The following is a 17,500-nucleotide window of genomic DNA, read 5'->3' as shown; positions in this document are numbered from 1 at the left end:
CTCCTCCGTCAGTAGGTCTTCGGCGCGATTTCCACGACCTGTCAAGTCCCGTGACTTCCCGTGTGTTGATCTTCTCGCCTCAGAGGGCATCCCCCCCCTTCCCCCCACCCCTAACCTCTAGGAGGGGGAGGGCGAGAACTGGTTCCTTTTGTAACCCCGTTAGGGGCACGAATTAACTTTAAACCCCTTCAACGCGGGAACATTGTATGCTTTTGTTATGGTGACTGCCGGCTGGCGATTTTATTCAGTTGAAGGGGAGTCGGGGTAGGGTGGAGGAGGGGTGGTTAGACTTAGTACAAAATGGGGCTCTACCCCGCTTCCCTTCAAGGTCTTCCCAAATGTGTTTAGAATCGTCGGATCTCTAGACTTAACAAAGTATGTAGAGCGTGTCACCGTATTAAAGTGTTGGTCATTGATCATCTTGGATTGTTGGTCATTAGCTCACCAGAAGGTTTTTCTTGCCCCGAAGGGCGGGGCGGGGGGGGGGGGATGGATTGAGGAAGGAGCCCCCGGTAGTTAAGAGAGTGATTTGTAAGGCAACTTAAATTATTTGCAGTAATTTTGCAAAGGATAAGGCATGTCGACTGGAGACCTTTTGGTCCTTAACGATTCCGGATGAAAAAAATAAATGCATTAATAGATGAAAATAGTTATTAAACATAAGATAATAACATAAGGTCTACTGGACTTGTGCTTTTCCTAAACCGAATGAAATTGTCTGACACCAACGAGAATGAAATAATTGTGACAAAAACACTCATTAGTCGAAAATGGGCTAACCTTGAAAGCCTTTATTCTGGCCAACGCCGGTTGAAAGCGTGGTTTCTGTCGATTGCCATTCATCTTATCTTCCCCTCTGGTTGAGGAGAAGAATACCGCTACAGTGTTCCTACGTGTCTTCGAAAGGGATTAATGGGGACGAAGTGAGGGGACTAGGGATTCCCTCCTCTGTAATTTTTCTCCTCCGAAAAATTTCCTTGGTACGAAGAAGGTAGATGGGATGCCATTGCAAAGGTAGATATGAAGTAATTGCAATCTTGCATGATTGCAACTTGAATGAAGTATTCACCCAGGTTACTTGAAACCCAGTTGGTAGTGACAGTGTCAAGGGCCCAGTGTATGAACATCGGACTACCCCGTGATGAATGATACATCCTATGTATATCACGGTATGGTGTTTGCAGTGTGCTATATATATATATATATATATATATATATATATATATATATATATATATATATAAATTATTAGGGGAATTATATTTGCGGAAGGAGTCCCTAACCAGAAGGATGCCGTTTCCGGTAACCTGGACAAACCGGTAACGCGGCGCCTCATTCATGCGCACCCTTGGGACCTTATCTGGTCTTCAGGGAAGAAGATGTCTTGGACCGGGTTCTCAGAGTGGTTGGATTTCGTGGTTCACTCGTTTTCACTCTCCCTTACTCCCCGTCTCTCTCTCTCTTTATCTCTCTTTTTCCTACTTTTTTCTATTGAGGAAGTTTTAACTAAACATTATATATATATATATATATATATATATATATATATATATATATATATATATATATAAAATTCTATTATGTTCCCTCAGCCCTGGAACCGTAACTTCAGCTAAACGAAATTATCTGGTGCTAACCAAAAGAAAATCTGTAAAGGAGCCCAGGAGTGGTTTGATCCCCGCTGCCAGGTTGATGTTCCCCGAACTGAGTAAAATCCGACGTTATTAGCCAGAATAAAGCCAGTTGAGTGTGTCATTGTTGCGAAGGGATTATCCCCCTTTACTGTTATTGACTACTTGAACATTTGTTCTGGCTGCCGTCAGGTGATTTTATTCAGTCGAGGGAAAACTATTGCGCTACGAAAGGGTCATGCCTGTCTCGATTAAATGTTTCGCTACGTTTGGTCAATTAATAATCTAAAATTAAACTTAATTTAACATAACTTAAAATTTGTTCTGGCTGCCTTCAGACGGGAAATAGAATAAGTTGTAAAGGGAGATATACACGTACTACACATCCTTTCATCTTAGTCACAGTAGGATCTCACTCATTCATACCAGCAACAGAGAAACTTCCAGGGAGTTCCCGTTCCAGTGAGAGGGTATTGACTGCCTAAGATTCATGTAATCGGTACTCGAGAAGGGACTTCGGGAACACCTTTGTGGACCAGAGTCACGCAGCATTCTTTAGTGATTGGACTCATAAAAGAATGTTACTGGAGTCTGTCCTTAATTCTCTTTTTAATCACCAAAATAATTCCACCTCATCGGCGCGATATTGTCCGCAAGGATAGAAGCGTTGGACATCGGCGACGAAGGACAGCCTAAGGACAGATTTAAAAGAAAACGGAATGTCGGTGGACCAACACCTCGTTTTCTGTTGATCGGACCAAAAATCCCGTTTTCTTCCGTGTCGGCTCCTCCAGCTGAATGAAATAGTGTGGCGTTAGCCAGACACAATTATGTGAAGAATCGTCACCGAATTGAAGGGGCTAGTTGAGGGATGACGAGGACTCACCGGCCAAACCCGTTCTCCTCCAGGACCGAGTTTACCCTGAACTTGACCGGGGAACCGGTCCCCCCCTCCCCCTCCCCCTCCCCTCATCCCCTCTCCACCTCTCCCCTCTCCTCCCTCACCCCCCAAGAGTGCCATGACAAGTTGGAGTGTCTGAGGGTTGTCTGTCTGGTGCGTGGGTCCTCTTCCTGGGGGGTTTCTTCAGGAAGTTGGAAGTGATGGCCCTGTGGCAATACGGATTCTCTCGCTTCTACTCTTTTTCTTTCCACCACTCTCTCTCTTTCTCTCTCTCTCTCTCACACACACACACACGCGCGCGCGCACGCACCTTTATTTTATTTCATTTTTCTTAAAAATTCTTGTGTATATATATGTATATATATGTATGTATATATATATATAATATATATATATATATATATATATATATAATAAATTTGTGTGTGTGTGTGTGTGTGTGTGTATCCATCGACCTCCCCATGTCCCAAAAGGTATCCTGCCTAATGAGATGAGTCTTGTTCCCTTGCAGTGCATTTCGAGCGACGCTGTCCGGTTGTCCCGCGTCCAGACGGTTTTGGTGCAGTTCCTGTGCGGCGTGGATCCTCCCGTCCTCCGTCTGCGGAAGACGGACCGGGGCGACGTCATCGTCTCTGTCGTGGACACCTCGCCACCCGTCACCCCCGTCGGGAATAAGGTAAGGTCTTCTTCCTTCTCTCCCAAGCTTCCCGTCCTAATTATCATACTCCTCCTCCTCCTCCTTCTCCTCCTCCTCCTCCTCCTCCTCCTCCTCCTCCTCCTCCTCCTCCTCCTCCTCCTCCTCCTCCTCCTCGTATTCCTTCTCCTCCTTCTCAACATACTCTTCCCCAAGATACAGTATACAGAAAAAATGAATTGATTATATGCATGCAAATGTACGCACGCCCGCACACGTACACACACACACATACACACGCGCGCACACACACATAAACACACACACACATACACACACACAAAAACACACACACAAACACACACACACACACACACACACACACACACACACACACACACACATACACACACAAAAACACACACACACACACACACACACACACACACACACACACACACACACACACACACACACACACACACACACAAGGATGGTAATAGGCCTCGATCACGAGTTCACACGTAATCCAAGACAATGGTGAATCACACACACACACACACACACACACACACACACACACACACACACACACACACACACACACACACACACACAGTGTTCATACAAGTGTGATTTCTATTAGTAATATAGTAAATAGGCATATGTATATGCGTCTTTTATCCTTACAAAATTTTACACGTTTTCGTAAGTTACCATCTCTTCATTCATTTCCTCATAACGTATTAATAAGAAAAATAGCATTTGCATATATATTCACTTAAAACTTCTTCCAAGGGAGAAGGAAAAAGAGAGAGAGAAACAAAGAGTTAGAGCAAGGGAGAAAGAAAGAAGGAAAGCGAGAGATAGAGAGAGAGAGACAGACAGAGAGAAATGAATTTAGTCTCGCTTCATTCATTTCAACTTATCAGTAGGTACTTTGGTCAAACCAGGGTAAAGTCTGTGGCTCCGCATAACCCCTAATTATTGGGTCCTGTTTTGGGTTCACTCACACACACTGTAGTTGTGAAACAACTTTCCCTTTCAAAGTTGGAGTTGCTAAAAAAGAGGGAAATGGAACAAGAGGAGGAGGAGGAGGAGGGAGAGGAAGAGGAGGAGGATATTGTTGATAGTACTGTATTGATTCGTGTCATCCCCAGTTGTATGGTATGGTATATGGTATTCTTTGGTATGGTGAAAACAACAATTCGTTTTGTTGGTATGGAGATGTGTGTGTGTGACTATTAGTCTGGTGTGACCATTTTTCTCATAGATTGGTTGAATTATTTTGTACACCCAAAAGATATCTTCACTTTTTACTTTTTAAACTTAGCACAATTATCAAAGGTACAATACGGTGTGGGTATGGTGTCAATCCCTATCACCACCATTTCCCCAGTACTAACACCACTACTATCATTACCACCACGACTAACACCATCAGTACCAGTACCACCATCATTACCATCACCCCCACCACCATGACTACCACCGTGGAGATTATCATCACCATCAGTAGCAACACCACTTCCACCACGCCCATTGCCACCACCACCACCAGTGCTGTGTATTACGTGTGGCATAAATAAACAAGTATACTTATCATTATATTAACGCACATACAGAATACACCAAAGGCCTTTACCCCCTTATAAGGGGGGTTGACCGAATCAAAGTGCAACGTGATGCTACTAAATATCCCTGCCTGGGGCCAGTGGGAGGGCTACCCTTCCCTTATGGGGAGAAAGCGATTAATTTTCGTTGCGGGGATTACAGGTTACCGGGTAGGTTAGCTGTCAGGTTAGTAGTTAGTTGTAGTTGATAAAGAAGGAGCCTTTGAGCTGATTAGGTCTTTCTTGCGGAGGAGGCAACCCAGATGGTCATTGGAGGTTTAAACTCTGTTATTATCGAACTGATGAAGCGGTGGGGGTAAACCGGCCTCGGCTGTGGAGGTAAAGTGTCTTAGTGCATTGGTTCTAACCCAGGCAGTGGGCGTTGTTGGGAGTGGGCGCAAGCAAAAGTTGTAAGGAAAAGGAAGAGGCGAGGACCCGGACACGGACGGGGACGGAGGCGGGGCCACTTGATGGGGTCAAGATGTCACAAGCAATTCTTCAGCCCTTTGTGGTCCGGTGGCTTTAGTGGCGGCGAAGAACGACAAGAGGTTGCCGACTCTTGACGGGACACCGGGCGGTGCATGAAGCCCGTTTATCACGGGCGGGCGGGCGGGGTCTCCCCTGGCGTCCGGTGCAAGGCCCGCTAGACCTCTTTGGCCCGCTAGGCCCACTTGAACCGCTAGGCTCATTTGGACCGCTAGGACTACTTGATCCGCTAGGCTCACTTGGACCGCTAGGCCCACTTGAACTGCTAGGCCTACTTGAACCGCTAGGCCCACATAAACCGCCAGGCTCACTTGGACCGCTAGTCTCACTTGGACCGCTAGGCCCACTTGGAACGCTAGGCCCACTTGGCCCAGTGCACTTGGTTCGGTAGGCTCGGTTGGCCTGCTAGGCACGTTTGACCCACACACCGGCACACACACTCACATATACACACAAACAGACACACGCACACACAGACACACACACACATACACAGACAGACACACACACACAGACACACACGCACACACACACACACACACACACACACACACACACACACACACACACACACACACACACACACACACACACACACACACACACACACACACACACACAGTTAGAAGGTGACTTTTTTTAGGATGGAGAAAGGTGTCAAGAGTCTGAAGGGAGACAAAAGGATTGATGGCCGGCGGAGTAAGCCTTGGGACATTGTAAATTACCTTCTTCAATATGGAGACACCCTCTTCGCCCAATAGAACCCTCAGATATTTACCGACATTAAATCCCTAAAACACCTAGACTGTGCCTGAGAGGTTAATCCTGTTCATCTCTAAGGTGAAGCCCCCCTCCCACTTCCTCCCTATCAGCTGATTAAAATCATCTGGCGCATACCAGAACCGAACTCATAGAATATGGTTCTGTATTGAAGGGGCTCAGGTGGAAGCTTGATGAAGATGTGACAACGTCGAGTGGGAAGTCATGGTGGTATGGATGAGATGGTTACCAACATATTGGTAACGGTGATTGTGGTGGTGGTGGAATTGAGGATGGGAATGTCCATCGATGTTGGTTGGCAGTGGTTAGGTTGATTGGAATGGTGAAGTTGATTGGTTGATTGACAGAGGGAGGGTTGACTGTGAGTGTGTGTGTTTCAATTATAAATGCCTGTTCCCATGGGATTGACTTCTCGCCTGTATGAGTCCCCAATAGCCCATAAATGAATAGCAAGGGAAGGACGGAACCAGTTCCTTGTCGTGTCTCGAGGAAAACTTTGATTACTTACCATACTACGTAGTTACTCCCAACTCCTTCCTACTCCCCTGTGGTTGATGGACGAAAAGCTTCCCAGCCCTTACGCCCGTAGAGGAAGGAAGGAAGGGCCCATTATTCAACCCTTTCGCTGCGGAAGCGGTTCTCTTAACTGAATCAAATCACCTGGCAACAACCTCCGCCAATTTCCTGGACCCTCTTCCTGCTCCAACCTCCTCCTCCTCCTCCTCCTCCAACCTCGTCGTTCTCCAAATGACTCCAACCTCCTCCTCCAACCTCCTCAACATCCTCCTCCTCCCCCTCCAACCTCCTCCTTCTCCAACATTACCCTCCTCCAACCTCCTCCTCCACTACCAACCTCCTCCTCCTCCACCACCAACCTCCTCCTCCTCCTCCTCCTCCAACTTCCACCAACCTCGTCTTTCTCCAACTTACTCCAACCTCCTCCTCCTCATTCTCCTCGTCCAACCTCCTCCTCCAACATCACCCTCCTCCTCCAACATCGCCCTCCTCCAATCTCCTCCTTCTCCAAACTCCTCCTCCTCCAACCTCCTCCTCCTCCAACCTCCTCCTCCTCCTCCTCCTCCAACCTCCTCCTCCTCCTCCAACCTCCTCCTCCTCCAACATCACACACTTCCAACCTCTCCCTTCTCCTCCAACCTCCTCCTTTAACTTACGCAAGAAAAACAGTGGGATCCATGGCTTCACACAAGAGCCGTTCCTCATGGAGGCTAAATGAGCTGCCTGGCAGCGGGGCTGACTTAAGGGGCGGCGGGGCTTGCCCTGGGGGGCTTCCTTCCCAGCCGCAGGCAGCCATCCACCGCAGCCAGGCCTACGCCTTTGTTTCCTTCGGTCGAGTTTTTTGGAGAGAGGACTCGGAGACCCCGAAGTTGGACAAAAAGAGGGAACCCGCGTGTTGTCACGTATACGCGGGAGGAGGAGGAGGAGGGGGCACGCCCGTAGAAGGCCTAAGAAGAGAAGATGAAGAGCCTACGCCAGGAGGCGCCGAGTAGCTGTGGCCGAAGCCGTCACCTGTGCCCTATCATGCGCTTAAACTGGGGCTGGTAGCAAACAGTCGTTGCTGTGACTCGAGGTAAAGGATATAGGATTAGGACAAAGGACTTCGGGCTAAGGCCTAGAGGCTTCTAAAGACTTAATGTTTCTAAGAGGTAAAGGCTTAATACTACTTAAGGCTTCTGAAGACTAAAGCTTTTGAAGGTTTCTGAAGACAAAAGCAAAAAGGGCTTGTGAAGAATGAAGGATTCTTAAGACCTCTAAAGGCTTCTAAAGACTGATAGCTTCAAAAGTAGGTTTCTAAAAACTTTCAGAGATTAAAGGCTTCTTAAGAATTCTAAAGGCTATAGGTTTCTTAAGACTTCTAAAGACAAAAACTTTCTTAAGACTAAAGTCCTCCAAAGTCTTCCTTCTCCCCCTCCTTCTTCCCCCTCCCTCTCCCCCAATCTCTTTGTCTCTCCGTCTCTCCTCTCAAATGTATATGTAATTACACCTAACATACACACAAACACACACACAAACACACACACACACACACACACACACACACACACACACACACACACACACACACACACACACACACACACACACACACACTGTGTGTGCTTATGCTAAACTACTTTTAATGAGTGACGACCAATTATGGTCCCTTACATCAGCGATAATACTTGTGTTTGAAGCAGTACCCCAGGCCTGACATTTGTTTATTAATCCTTTCGTTTTGCATGCCAGCCAGAACAAATCCATATAAAGCATGGATAACAAGTGAAAGGGTTAATTGACACAAGTTTAACTATTTTACCCTGGAGGAGGTTAACCCCCCTGTTGAACAAAAACTTGTCCTCGCTTAGATGTAACAAAGTCGCAAAAAGCTTCCTACCCTCTCTCAAGCTGTCGGGAGCCCTTCTTCATTTTCCCAGACCTCCTGGTTTCTGGAGAGAGCTGAAGTGGCTTCTTCGAGTAGTAGCTACACGTCGGGGGTTCCAGGGAGGCCCCGTCCCGACGACTTCAACGACTTGAAGAATAACCAAAGTCTTGTGGGGTTAAGGGTACATCATATCTGGTCCAGCGTGAGGTTATCCATGAGGATAGAAGCGCCGGTAAACTACAAATCATAACAGTCAGCCAATCGTCACTGGTCCTGGAATAAGACAGTAACAACTGTTTTCGACACATCGCGATGAGCCCCTTCCCTATTGGGTGGCACTTTTTCCTTCGAGTTGTGTTGTGTTGGCGTCAGGCTATTCTATTCATCTTCATAGGACCCCACCACTCGTGGAAAGCTTTAACTATTAGTGTTACCCAGTTACTAGTAATATTACCCTCATGTCCTTCAAATCTCGATCTCAAGTGAGACGGTTCACTCAAATTAATATATTATCTCTATGTCCTCCTCCTCCAGCTGTCGAGTAGCACCTCGGACGTGGACGACGACGAGTCGTACAGCGACGATGCCTCCGATGCCGAGGACGAGCTTGAGATGGAGGACTCGGGCGAAGCCGCCGAGGGGGACACGCCCCTCGCCTCCACCGTCAGGCTCCTGGCGAGGAGGAAGAAGATGCTCGAGAAGAAGCAGCGGATGCAAAGGAAGCTTCAGGTGAGGGTGAGGTTGAGGTGGAGAATGAGGGTGACAAGAGTTGAGGAAGGAGAAAGGTTGGGAAGGTTAATTAGGGTGAGTAAAAGCTTCAGGTAGGGGCTGTTATAGGGTAGGAGTCAGGTTGAGGATGAGGGTCAGGTTGAGGGTGAGCGTCAGTGTGAGGGTAAGGGTCAAATTGAGGGTGAGGGCCACGTTGAGGGTAACGGGTTAAGGAAGGAAAGGGGTTTGGCAAGGCCAATTAGGATGAGGGAAGCCTCAGGTTAGGGTTAATTTGAGGTTGAGGGTGACATGGGTTGAGTATTTAGAAGAATTGGGAAGGCCAATTAAGTTGAAGGAATTTATGAGGATGGATGTGATGGGTTGAAATTAAAGGTTAGATTGAAGGTGACGTGGGCTAAGAAAGGATTAGGAAAGACCAATTAAATGAAAGGAAGTTTGAGACGGAGTGTTTTGGGTTGAGGAAGGAGAGGGACAAGGGGGGGGGTTGCCTAATACGAGGACTACGTTGAAACTCACCCACTCTCTTATGTGACGCCCCTAGAATCTCCTGGAGGGGGCGGTGACGGTGCACATGGAGATCCGGCCGAGGTATTTGGTTCCAGACACCAACTGCTTCATCGAGCACCTCCACATCATCCAGACTCTCGTCAACAACTCGCCCTACACAGTCATGGTTCCACTTGTCGGTGAGTACCACCTTCGTTGTTTTTTTGTTTTTTTTCGCGTTTTTCTTCTGCGCGTTCTTCTTCTTCTTCTTCGCGTTCTTCTTCTTCTTCTTCGCGTTCTTCTTCTTCGCGTTCTTCTTCTTCTTCGCGTTCTTCGTCTTTTTCGTCTTTTTTCTTCTTTTTCTTCTTCTTTTTCTCCTCCTCCTCCTCCTCCTCCTCCTCCTCCTCCTCCTCCTCCTCCTCCTCCAGATAGGCTTTGCCACCCATTGTGGGGTGAAGGGAAAAGCTTCCCTGAGAGAAGCCTTTGAGTCGCGCGTAGCCGCGAGAGGATTGACCTCTTCAAAACGGCGACCTCCTCCTCTTCCAAAGACTCTCCTTTATTCAGATGAGGAGAAAACCCCCGATCTGAACGTGGTAGCCATTGATCGAGACCCCGTCCCGTAATTAAATATGCGAATAGATAAACAAATAGACAAATAGATGATTAGGTGAAATTGTGACAGGATTGATAGACTGCGTCACGGCACTGAGCGCGGTAATCAATTCCTACACTAAGATGGCTTGACTTCCCCCCCCCCATTGGTTGAATAAAATCGTCTGGCCCTTAGCCAGAATAAGATCATTAAAGGAATGATAATGGCTAGGGAAGGGGGCGAAGCTGAATAAAGTCGCCCGACAAGTCACAGCAAATACATAAGTCGTTCTTAGAAAAGGTGAGGAATAATTGTAAACACGCACGCGTACACACGCACACACACACACACACACACACACACACACACACACACACACACACACACACACACACACACACACACACACACACACACACACACACACACACACACACACACACTTTCCTCCATGCCTGTCTGTTGCACACCAACCGACTCATTGCCTACCTGTTACCTACTTACCTACTTGGTTACCCACCTACCTACTGATATATATTTACCTACCTATCTACCCTTTTTGGTGCCTGCTTGCACTAACTAAATCATCCTTGCATACTTGTCTACCCGCTTACCATACTTCCTACCTACCTACCTACCTACTTACCTACCTGCCTACCTACCCCGGTCGCCCACCTGTGCTCGCTCTCGCCTCCTCCCTCCACCCTTCTCGTCCTCCATCTCCTCTCCTACTCCTTTTCTCACATCTCCTCTCCTACTCCTCCTCCCCTCCCCCTCCCCTCCTAACCCCCCCTCCTAACCTCCTCTCCCTCCCCCTTCTAACTCCCTCCCCCTCCTAAATCCCTCCTCCTCCTAACCCCTTTCTCCTCCCCTCCTCTTGTCCTCCTCCTGCTCCTCCTCCTACTTGTTCCCCACCCCCTCCTCCCCTCATCCTCATCCCCATCCTAACCCCCTCCCCCCTAACCCCTCTCTCTACCCCCTCCTCCCCCTCCTCTCGTCCTCCTACTCCTCTTCCTAACTCTCCCCCTCCCCTCCAGCTCCCCTCCTCCTCCTCCTCCTCCTCCTCCTCCTCCTCCTCCTCCTCCTCCTCCTCCTCCTCCTCCTCCTCCTCGGGGCGATGTCACACAAAGGCATAAAACGAGAGGACGGACAGCACTCGACCCGCCCACCAATTGTATAGAACGTTCCGACCGCCACCACCTCCACCAATGCTCTCACGACCTGATGCTCATTCTCCTGTGCTTCTTAATTATCCTCTTCCTTGCCCATTTCCTCCATCCACTTCTTCGTTTCTTCCACTTCAGTCTTCTTCTCCATGTCAGCCTCGTTTGCCTCCTCCTTCTCCCACCAAGCGAGGTCTTAAAAATATGTCCGCACTAATGCAACACGGGAAAACATTCCCACAAAGATCTGTAAGAGGGCCAACTTCTCCTCCTTCTCTTTCTCCTGTTTCTGCTTTACCGTCTCCGTTTTCTCCTCGTTCTCCATCTCTTTCTACTTCGGGGAGAAAAGTACTGTTGAAGGAAGAGGTTTCTGGGTTGGGGGTGGAAGGGGAGGGAGGGGGACATTGTCCGAGGTCGAGGGGGTGTTGGTCGTCCGCTCAGCTGCGGACACGAGTCGGGGACGGACGAAGCCGCATCGCCGACGAGGTTGGTCTTCGGCGTCCGCGTCTTCTTCCGCGTTCTTCGCCCCCCCCTCCCTCCCCTCCACCCACTGGGCGGCGAAGGAAGGCGAGTGCTCAATTATTAGTGGATAACGTGGTTTGTCGTTTCGGAGTGACTTTGGCCTTTCAGGTATTATTATTGTTGTTATCATTTGTTGTTATTGTTGGGTTTTGTGTATGATGTGGCTACGTGTTTTGGTTTGGCCAATCTCCTTATTAGGGAAAAAGGTGGCGTGTGTGTGTATTTTGCCACTATTTATTTTTTCGTCTCTCCATTGTGGAGGGTCGTTGGCCATTGCAACAAGGAAGTTTGGAAAGGAAATTGTGTCGCTTTGCTGTCCTTTTCCTCTCAATGTTTGGAACAGTTTTTTCCTGTTTGACAAGCGAGGCGACGCCTTAAGGAGAATCTTCCTGATTGCACATATAAAGTACGCGAGTAAAATGATAACAATAATAATATAGTAATAGAAATGATAATAATAAAACAACAATAATAATGATAATAATAATGATGATAGTGATAATATTAAATGTTGCCTCAAGTTCCTATGACTGGAAACCCGCAGCCCCACGGTGGCTGGCAACAATCCTTGGGGCCTCACGTAGATCGAATTGTTGGGCTCTTGTCTGTTACGTATTAGTGCAGAATGGTTTTTGTTGTCGGCTTGAAGGAATAGAGGGAGGAGGAAGAGAGAAGCGGTCTCCTCATCTACTTCCTCATCTTCATCTTCATCCTCATTCTATATCTATTCCTCCTCCTCCTCCTCCTCCTCCTCCTCCTCCTCTTCTCCGGCCTCCTCATCCTGCTCCTCCTCTTCCTCTTTCTCCATCTTATCTTCCGCATTCTGATTCTCCTCGTCCTCCTCTTCCTCCTGTTCTTCATCGTTCTTACCCCGAAACAATTTTGATCCTTTCTTTGCTTTGTTAAGACTTGGAAATTTCATTCTGGTTGCCTCCAAGTGAATTTGTTTAGGTGAGGGAAGATGTATGGGTCTTGGAGCGACCTCGTGCCCATCTCGATCCAAGGATGATGATGATGACATCGCCATGACCAAGGGCACTTTGTTGTCAGATTCTTATATTTTATTTCTACTTATATTTTATTTTTATTTATTTGTTTCTTCTTGGTGCCTCCTCGCGGGCGCACGCGCACACACACACACACACACACACACAAACTCGTGGCGTAGTGGTTAGAGTCCTCGCCTGCCACTACGGCGGTCCGTGTTCGAATCCCGCCCAGGGCTGAAATAATTTCAATATCGCTGCGTTGCCAGTCGTTACTCCAACTCTCGTGAGCGGGGAGTTGGGTGGGTGTGTGCGTGTAAAGTCACAGTATTACCCATAGATCGGTCATATATGAGCTCTGATCTCTCTTCCGGGAGGGAAATTAGCTGTCGATCACGAGCCCACGTGATCCAAGACCATGGTTAAACACACACACACACACACACACACACACACACACACACACACACACACACACACACACACACACACACACACACACACACACACACATACACACGCGCACTCGCGCGCGGATGGCACTGACCGCTCGGGCAGACCCTCAGGCACCGTCACCTTCCTGATGAAGGCGAAGGCGAAGTCGTCCTGACCTGCGATGCGAGTCTTGTTGCTTTAATGGTCGCGATTTATTTCGTATGATTTATCGCACACAGGGACGCGTATGTGCTCACAAGGATCTTACGTAGACGCGCGCGCGCGCGCACACACACACACACACACACACACACACACACACACACACACACACACACACACACACACACACACACACACACACACACACACACACACACACACACACACACACACACACACACACACCCCGCGGGGAGAACACAGATTGTTTAGAAGTGGGGATGTGGGGATCAGCTGTTCACTCCGGGAGAAAAAAAGTAAAATAAAATAAAGGAAATAATAATATTCAGCGTTAGCCCGACGTAGAGAATGAGCGAATAAAAATATGAGTACAAGCAATACGAGAAATACATAATAGATAAGTAGTTAAACGAGTAGATGAGTAAATTGATGAATAATTTATTAAAGTTTGGGGAAGAGGCATTTGCAAAAGAAGAGCAGAAGGAATTTGAACAATTTATCTGTGGAAAAGAACAACCAGAAGAGAATATGATGATTATAATAACAACAATTATATGATAACTAGTAAATGATAGATAATGAAATAGATAAATTTATAATTATCAAAGCAGTGAACACGTCAAGATTGTGAAAAACGACAGAATGGAACTTTGAAATTCAAAGGTGGAAAGGAAGAGAGTGGTGAGGAGACCGACAAAAGGTTGCAGGATCATGTAGCGATGTTCATGATGAAATATACCTTATACTTGGAGGAAGGAAGGTGGCTGAGGGGGATACAAGAGGAGAGAGATAAACAATCGTATGGAGAAAGTGAGAGAGGGAGCGCTGGAAAAAAGAGGAAAGTAAGACAGATAGATCAAATGATTTTAGTAAAGAATGTAATGAGAGAGTGAGAAGTTGTAAATGAACAATTTATGACCGTGTTTAAGATTGCTGGGAAGGTAATGTAATAATGTTTATGAGGAGCGAGGAAATTGGTCCCGACCTTTACTCTCTTTTTTTTTTCTGGAGGTTTTGTGAGACTTGACCCGTTTGACTGGGTGGGCGACCCGCCAAAGAAGAACTGTTAACGGAGGAAAAGAAATGGAAGGAGTATGTGTGTGTGTGTGTGTGTGTGTGTGTGTGTGTGTGTGTTTGTGAAATGTATTAGGTTATATATGTGAAGATGGACTTGTGTGTGCATTTGTGCTCATGTATTATGTGTGTATGCATTATGACTTTATCCCGCAGAAAGTAATAAAAATATATGCACACATATGTATGTATGGTTTGTATACCTTATGGCAGTATCCCGCTCTTGAATGACGAAAGGTTATGTACACATGTATGTATGAATATGTATGTTTATGCATATATGTAAACATGGCTGTATCCCGCTCTTGGGTGACGGGGACTCGTATATGTATATATATGTATTAGTATATATGTATGCATTTATGTATACGTTAAGGCCACGTTCCTCTCTTGAGCGACAAGAGGCAAGTCTCATACTTTACATACTCGTCTTGGATCTTGACCATCGCTGAGTGTGACTGCACGAGCAGTCGGCATCATCGTGACGGCGCCATTACCGAAATGACAAAATGGCGGCGCTAATGACACCACAGAGAGAGGACGAATCGCGCCGAGGTCGGCCCGCGGTTGCCTGCTGACCGGATCGAACTTGTAATGTAGATGGATGGATTTGTTGACCAAAAGAGGGGGTGACCGATGACGGATACTTGAAGGTAGTGGTGGTGCCGCAAGGTAGACATCGGGAAGCATCGTCTCCCCGTTATTTGTTTTCAAATATCATCAATCTCGCCTTCATCTGGAGGTGCAGCCTAGTGGACTGGCACTTGGTCTTTGGACCAAGATCTCCATAAACTTCCATATAATACTTTTTTCATATAAGGAGACCAGACAACCGGTGACTGCTCTCCTACTTTATCATGAGCCGGTGACATAATGACAGCCCTGTGATAATGCAACACAAACAGTCCAACATTTTCCCAGATATCTGTGGGAAGACCGGAATAAAACAAAGAAGATTTTTTTTTTCCTTTTCTTTAAGTCGTATTATACTCGTCTCTTCTGTTGTGTGTTTTTCCTGCAGTGGAATAAAATCACCTGGCGGCAGCCAGAATACGTGTAGGCTACTAGACACGTGACTTAAAAGGGCCACGGAGACTTCGTTTCTGTCTGAGTCTGTGGCTCCAGCCGGCCGAGCTGGGTCACGCTTTGACATCACAGGTACCGTAGGAGGTCGAGCAAGGTCACCCGCCGGGCTGTATTGTGACCCGTTATCCAGAAAGGTCCTTTGGAGGTTCCCTCCTTACCAGGGTCACAGGAACATCGTCCCACGCCCTCGGGGTCCTTCCCCCCCCCTTCCACGCTTGTACGCCCACGGCACCCACGAGCACCCCACAGCCACACCTGAAACCTGAAATCAGATATGCTTCAGGACTCGGGGTTGACTTCGATCCTATCAGGAATCTCGAAGGATTTCTGACAAGGATTTTTGCTCCTTCGGTAGGGCGACGCCCCCTCCCCCTTATGGACCAGAGTCACACAGTTTTTTTTGTTATGGGAGGCTAATTTCATTTTAAAAGATAATGTTTGTCACATTTTATATGTACTCTCCCTCCTGCTACCCCCCTTAAATCTCTCTTTTACTATCTCAGTGACGACACCTTTTCGTTGCTCTATTGTCCGCAAGGATAGAAGCACTAGTTATTTAAGGCAAAATATTCATATTCTCAGCTGAAATAAAAATCGAAAAATTGTCCGGCACCCCCATATATATATATATATATATATATATATATATATATATATATATATATTTTTTCTTTCTTTCTTTCTTTTCTTTTCTTTTCTTTTCTTATAATAACTGGGCCCCAACCCTTAGCCCTAACCCCTTGCTCTAACCCCTTCATGATCGGCGACAGTGTCGACATGAACGCCGGTTTCCCGCCAGTTAGGCTTCGTCACGGTTCTCCTCAGGCCTGGTTCGCAACCCCCAAACCCACCTTGAGCCGCTCGCCCCATCTTGCTCGTGGTCGGAAAAAATTATATATATATATATATATATATATATATATATATATATATATATATATATATATATAATATATATATATATATATATATATGTATAATACACACATTGTGTGTGTGTGTTGTCGCAACTGACAGGGCATGCTCTACAGGGGTTTCTCACTTCCTACTTCGTGGGAGCGGGATTTTATTACCTTGAGTTTAGCAGAATGAAAACCCGCAGCCCCACAGTGACTGACAACGGTCATTCCGCCCTCCCATAGGTCTCTGGGAAGAAACGTTGGATTTCTGTCTCTGTTGTATCAGTTTCTGTGTCACCAGCTGAAAGGAATAATAAGAAGGGAGCAGTCGCCGGTTGCCATATCTCTATATGTGTAAAGGCTGAGGAAATACAGTCGAATTTGATTGAAATCTTGGGTCCTGTCCGGGGACCGAATTTCCGCCCCTCGGGGCTGCACCTCCAGATGAGGCCAAGGCGGTTTTGATGCGTTTTGCCAGGGAGATGACTCTCTCCGACGGCCTGTTTACAGTCGTTGGTTTTTGTCTGAGGACAAAATCGTACAAATAAATTATGTTGATCGCTTCGAAGTTGGTCACTCGCCACGAAGGAGATCTTTGGGATCTCCTGTCGCTCTTGTGACCCACTCTCCCATTCTACTTTTACTTTATTTTATTAATTTTTATTTATCAATTTATCTTTTTATTTGTTTATTTTTTCAAATGTTGGAGACATGGATCCAAACACTGGAGAAAGGTATTTGTTTGTTTATTTGATTTATTTTGTTTTATTGTGTTTTATTTTTTCTTACTGTAGGGATATTGATGATAACTAACGCATTTGAAAAAAAAACTCTCCCTGCCCCACTCTCCCTCGCCCTCCCTTTCCCCATCTCTCTCCCCCTCTCCCTCTCTCCCTCTCCCTCTCTCTCTCTCTCTCTCA

The 17,500-nt window shown here is 46.8% G+C and overlaps 1 protein-coding gene across 3 annotated transcripts in view; it reads left to right on the top strand.

Annotated features, from left to right (window-relative positions):
* The window catches only part of LOC143039411 (telomerase-binding protein EST1A-like), a 407,204-nt gene that overhangs the window by 268,786 nt on the left and 120,918 nt on the right, over positions 1–17,500 (top strand). For all 3 annotated transcript variants that reach the window (XM_076209414.1, XM_076209412.1, XM_076209413.1), the window contains 3 exons: positions 3,044–3,208; positions 8,960–9,154; positions 9,696–9,840. In XM_076209414.1, the coding sequence (XP_076065529.1) occupies positions 3,044–3,208; positions 8,960–9,154; positions 9,696–9,840 (505 nt within the window). The remainder of the gene's footprint in view (positions 1–3,043; positions 3,209–8,959; positions 9,155–9,695; positions 9,841–17,500) is intronic.

The sequence above is a fragment of the Oratosquilla oratoria genome, chromosome 26, assembly GCF_046742065.1.
Source record: "Oratosquilla oratoria isolate Oo_2021 chromosome 26, ASM4674206v1, whole genome shotgun sequence".
NCBI classification, from domain to species: domain Eukaryota; kingdom Metazoa; phylum Arthropoda; class Malacostraca; order Stomatopoda; family Squillidae; genus Oratosquilla; species Oratosquilla oratoria.
The sequence above is the reverse complement of the archived record's forward strand: the minus strand, read 5'-3'. Positions and strand labels throughout refer to the sequence as shown.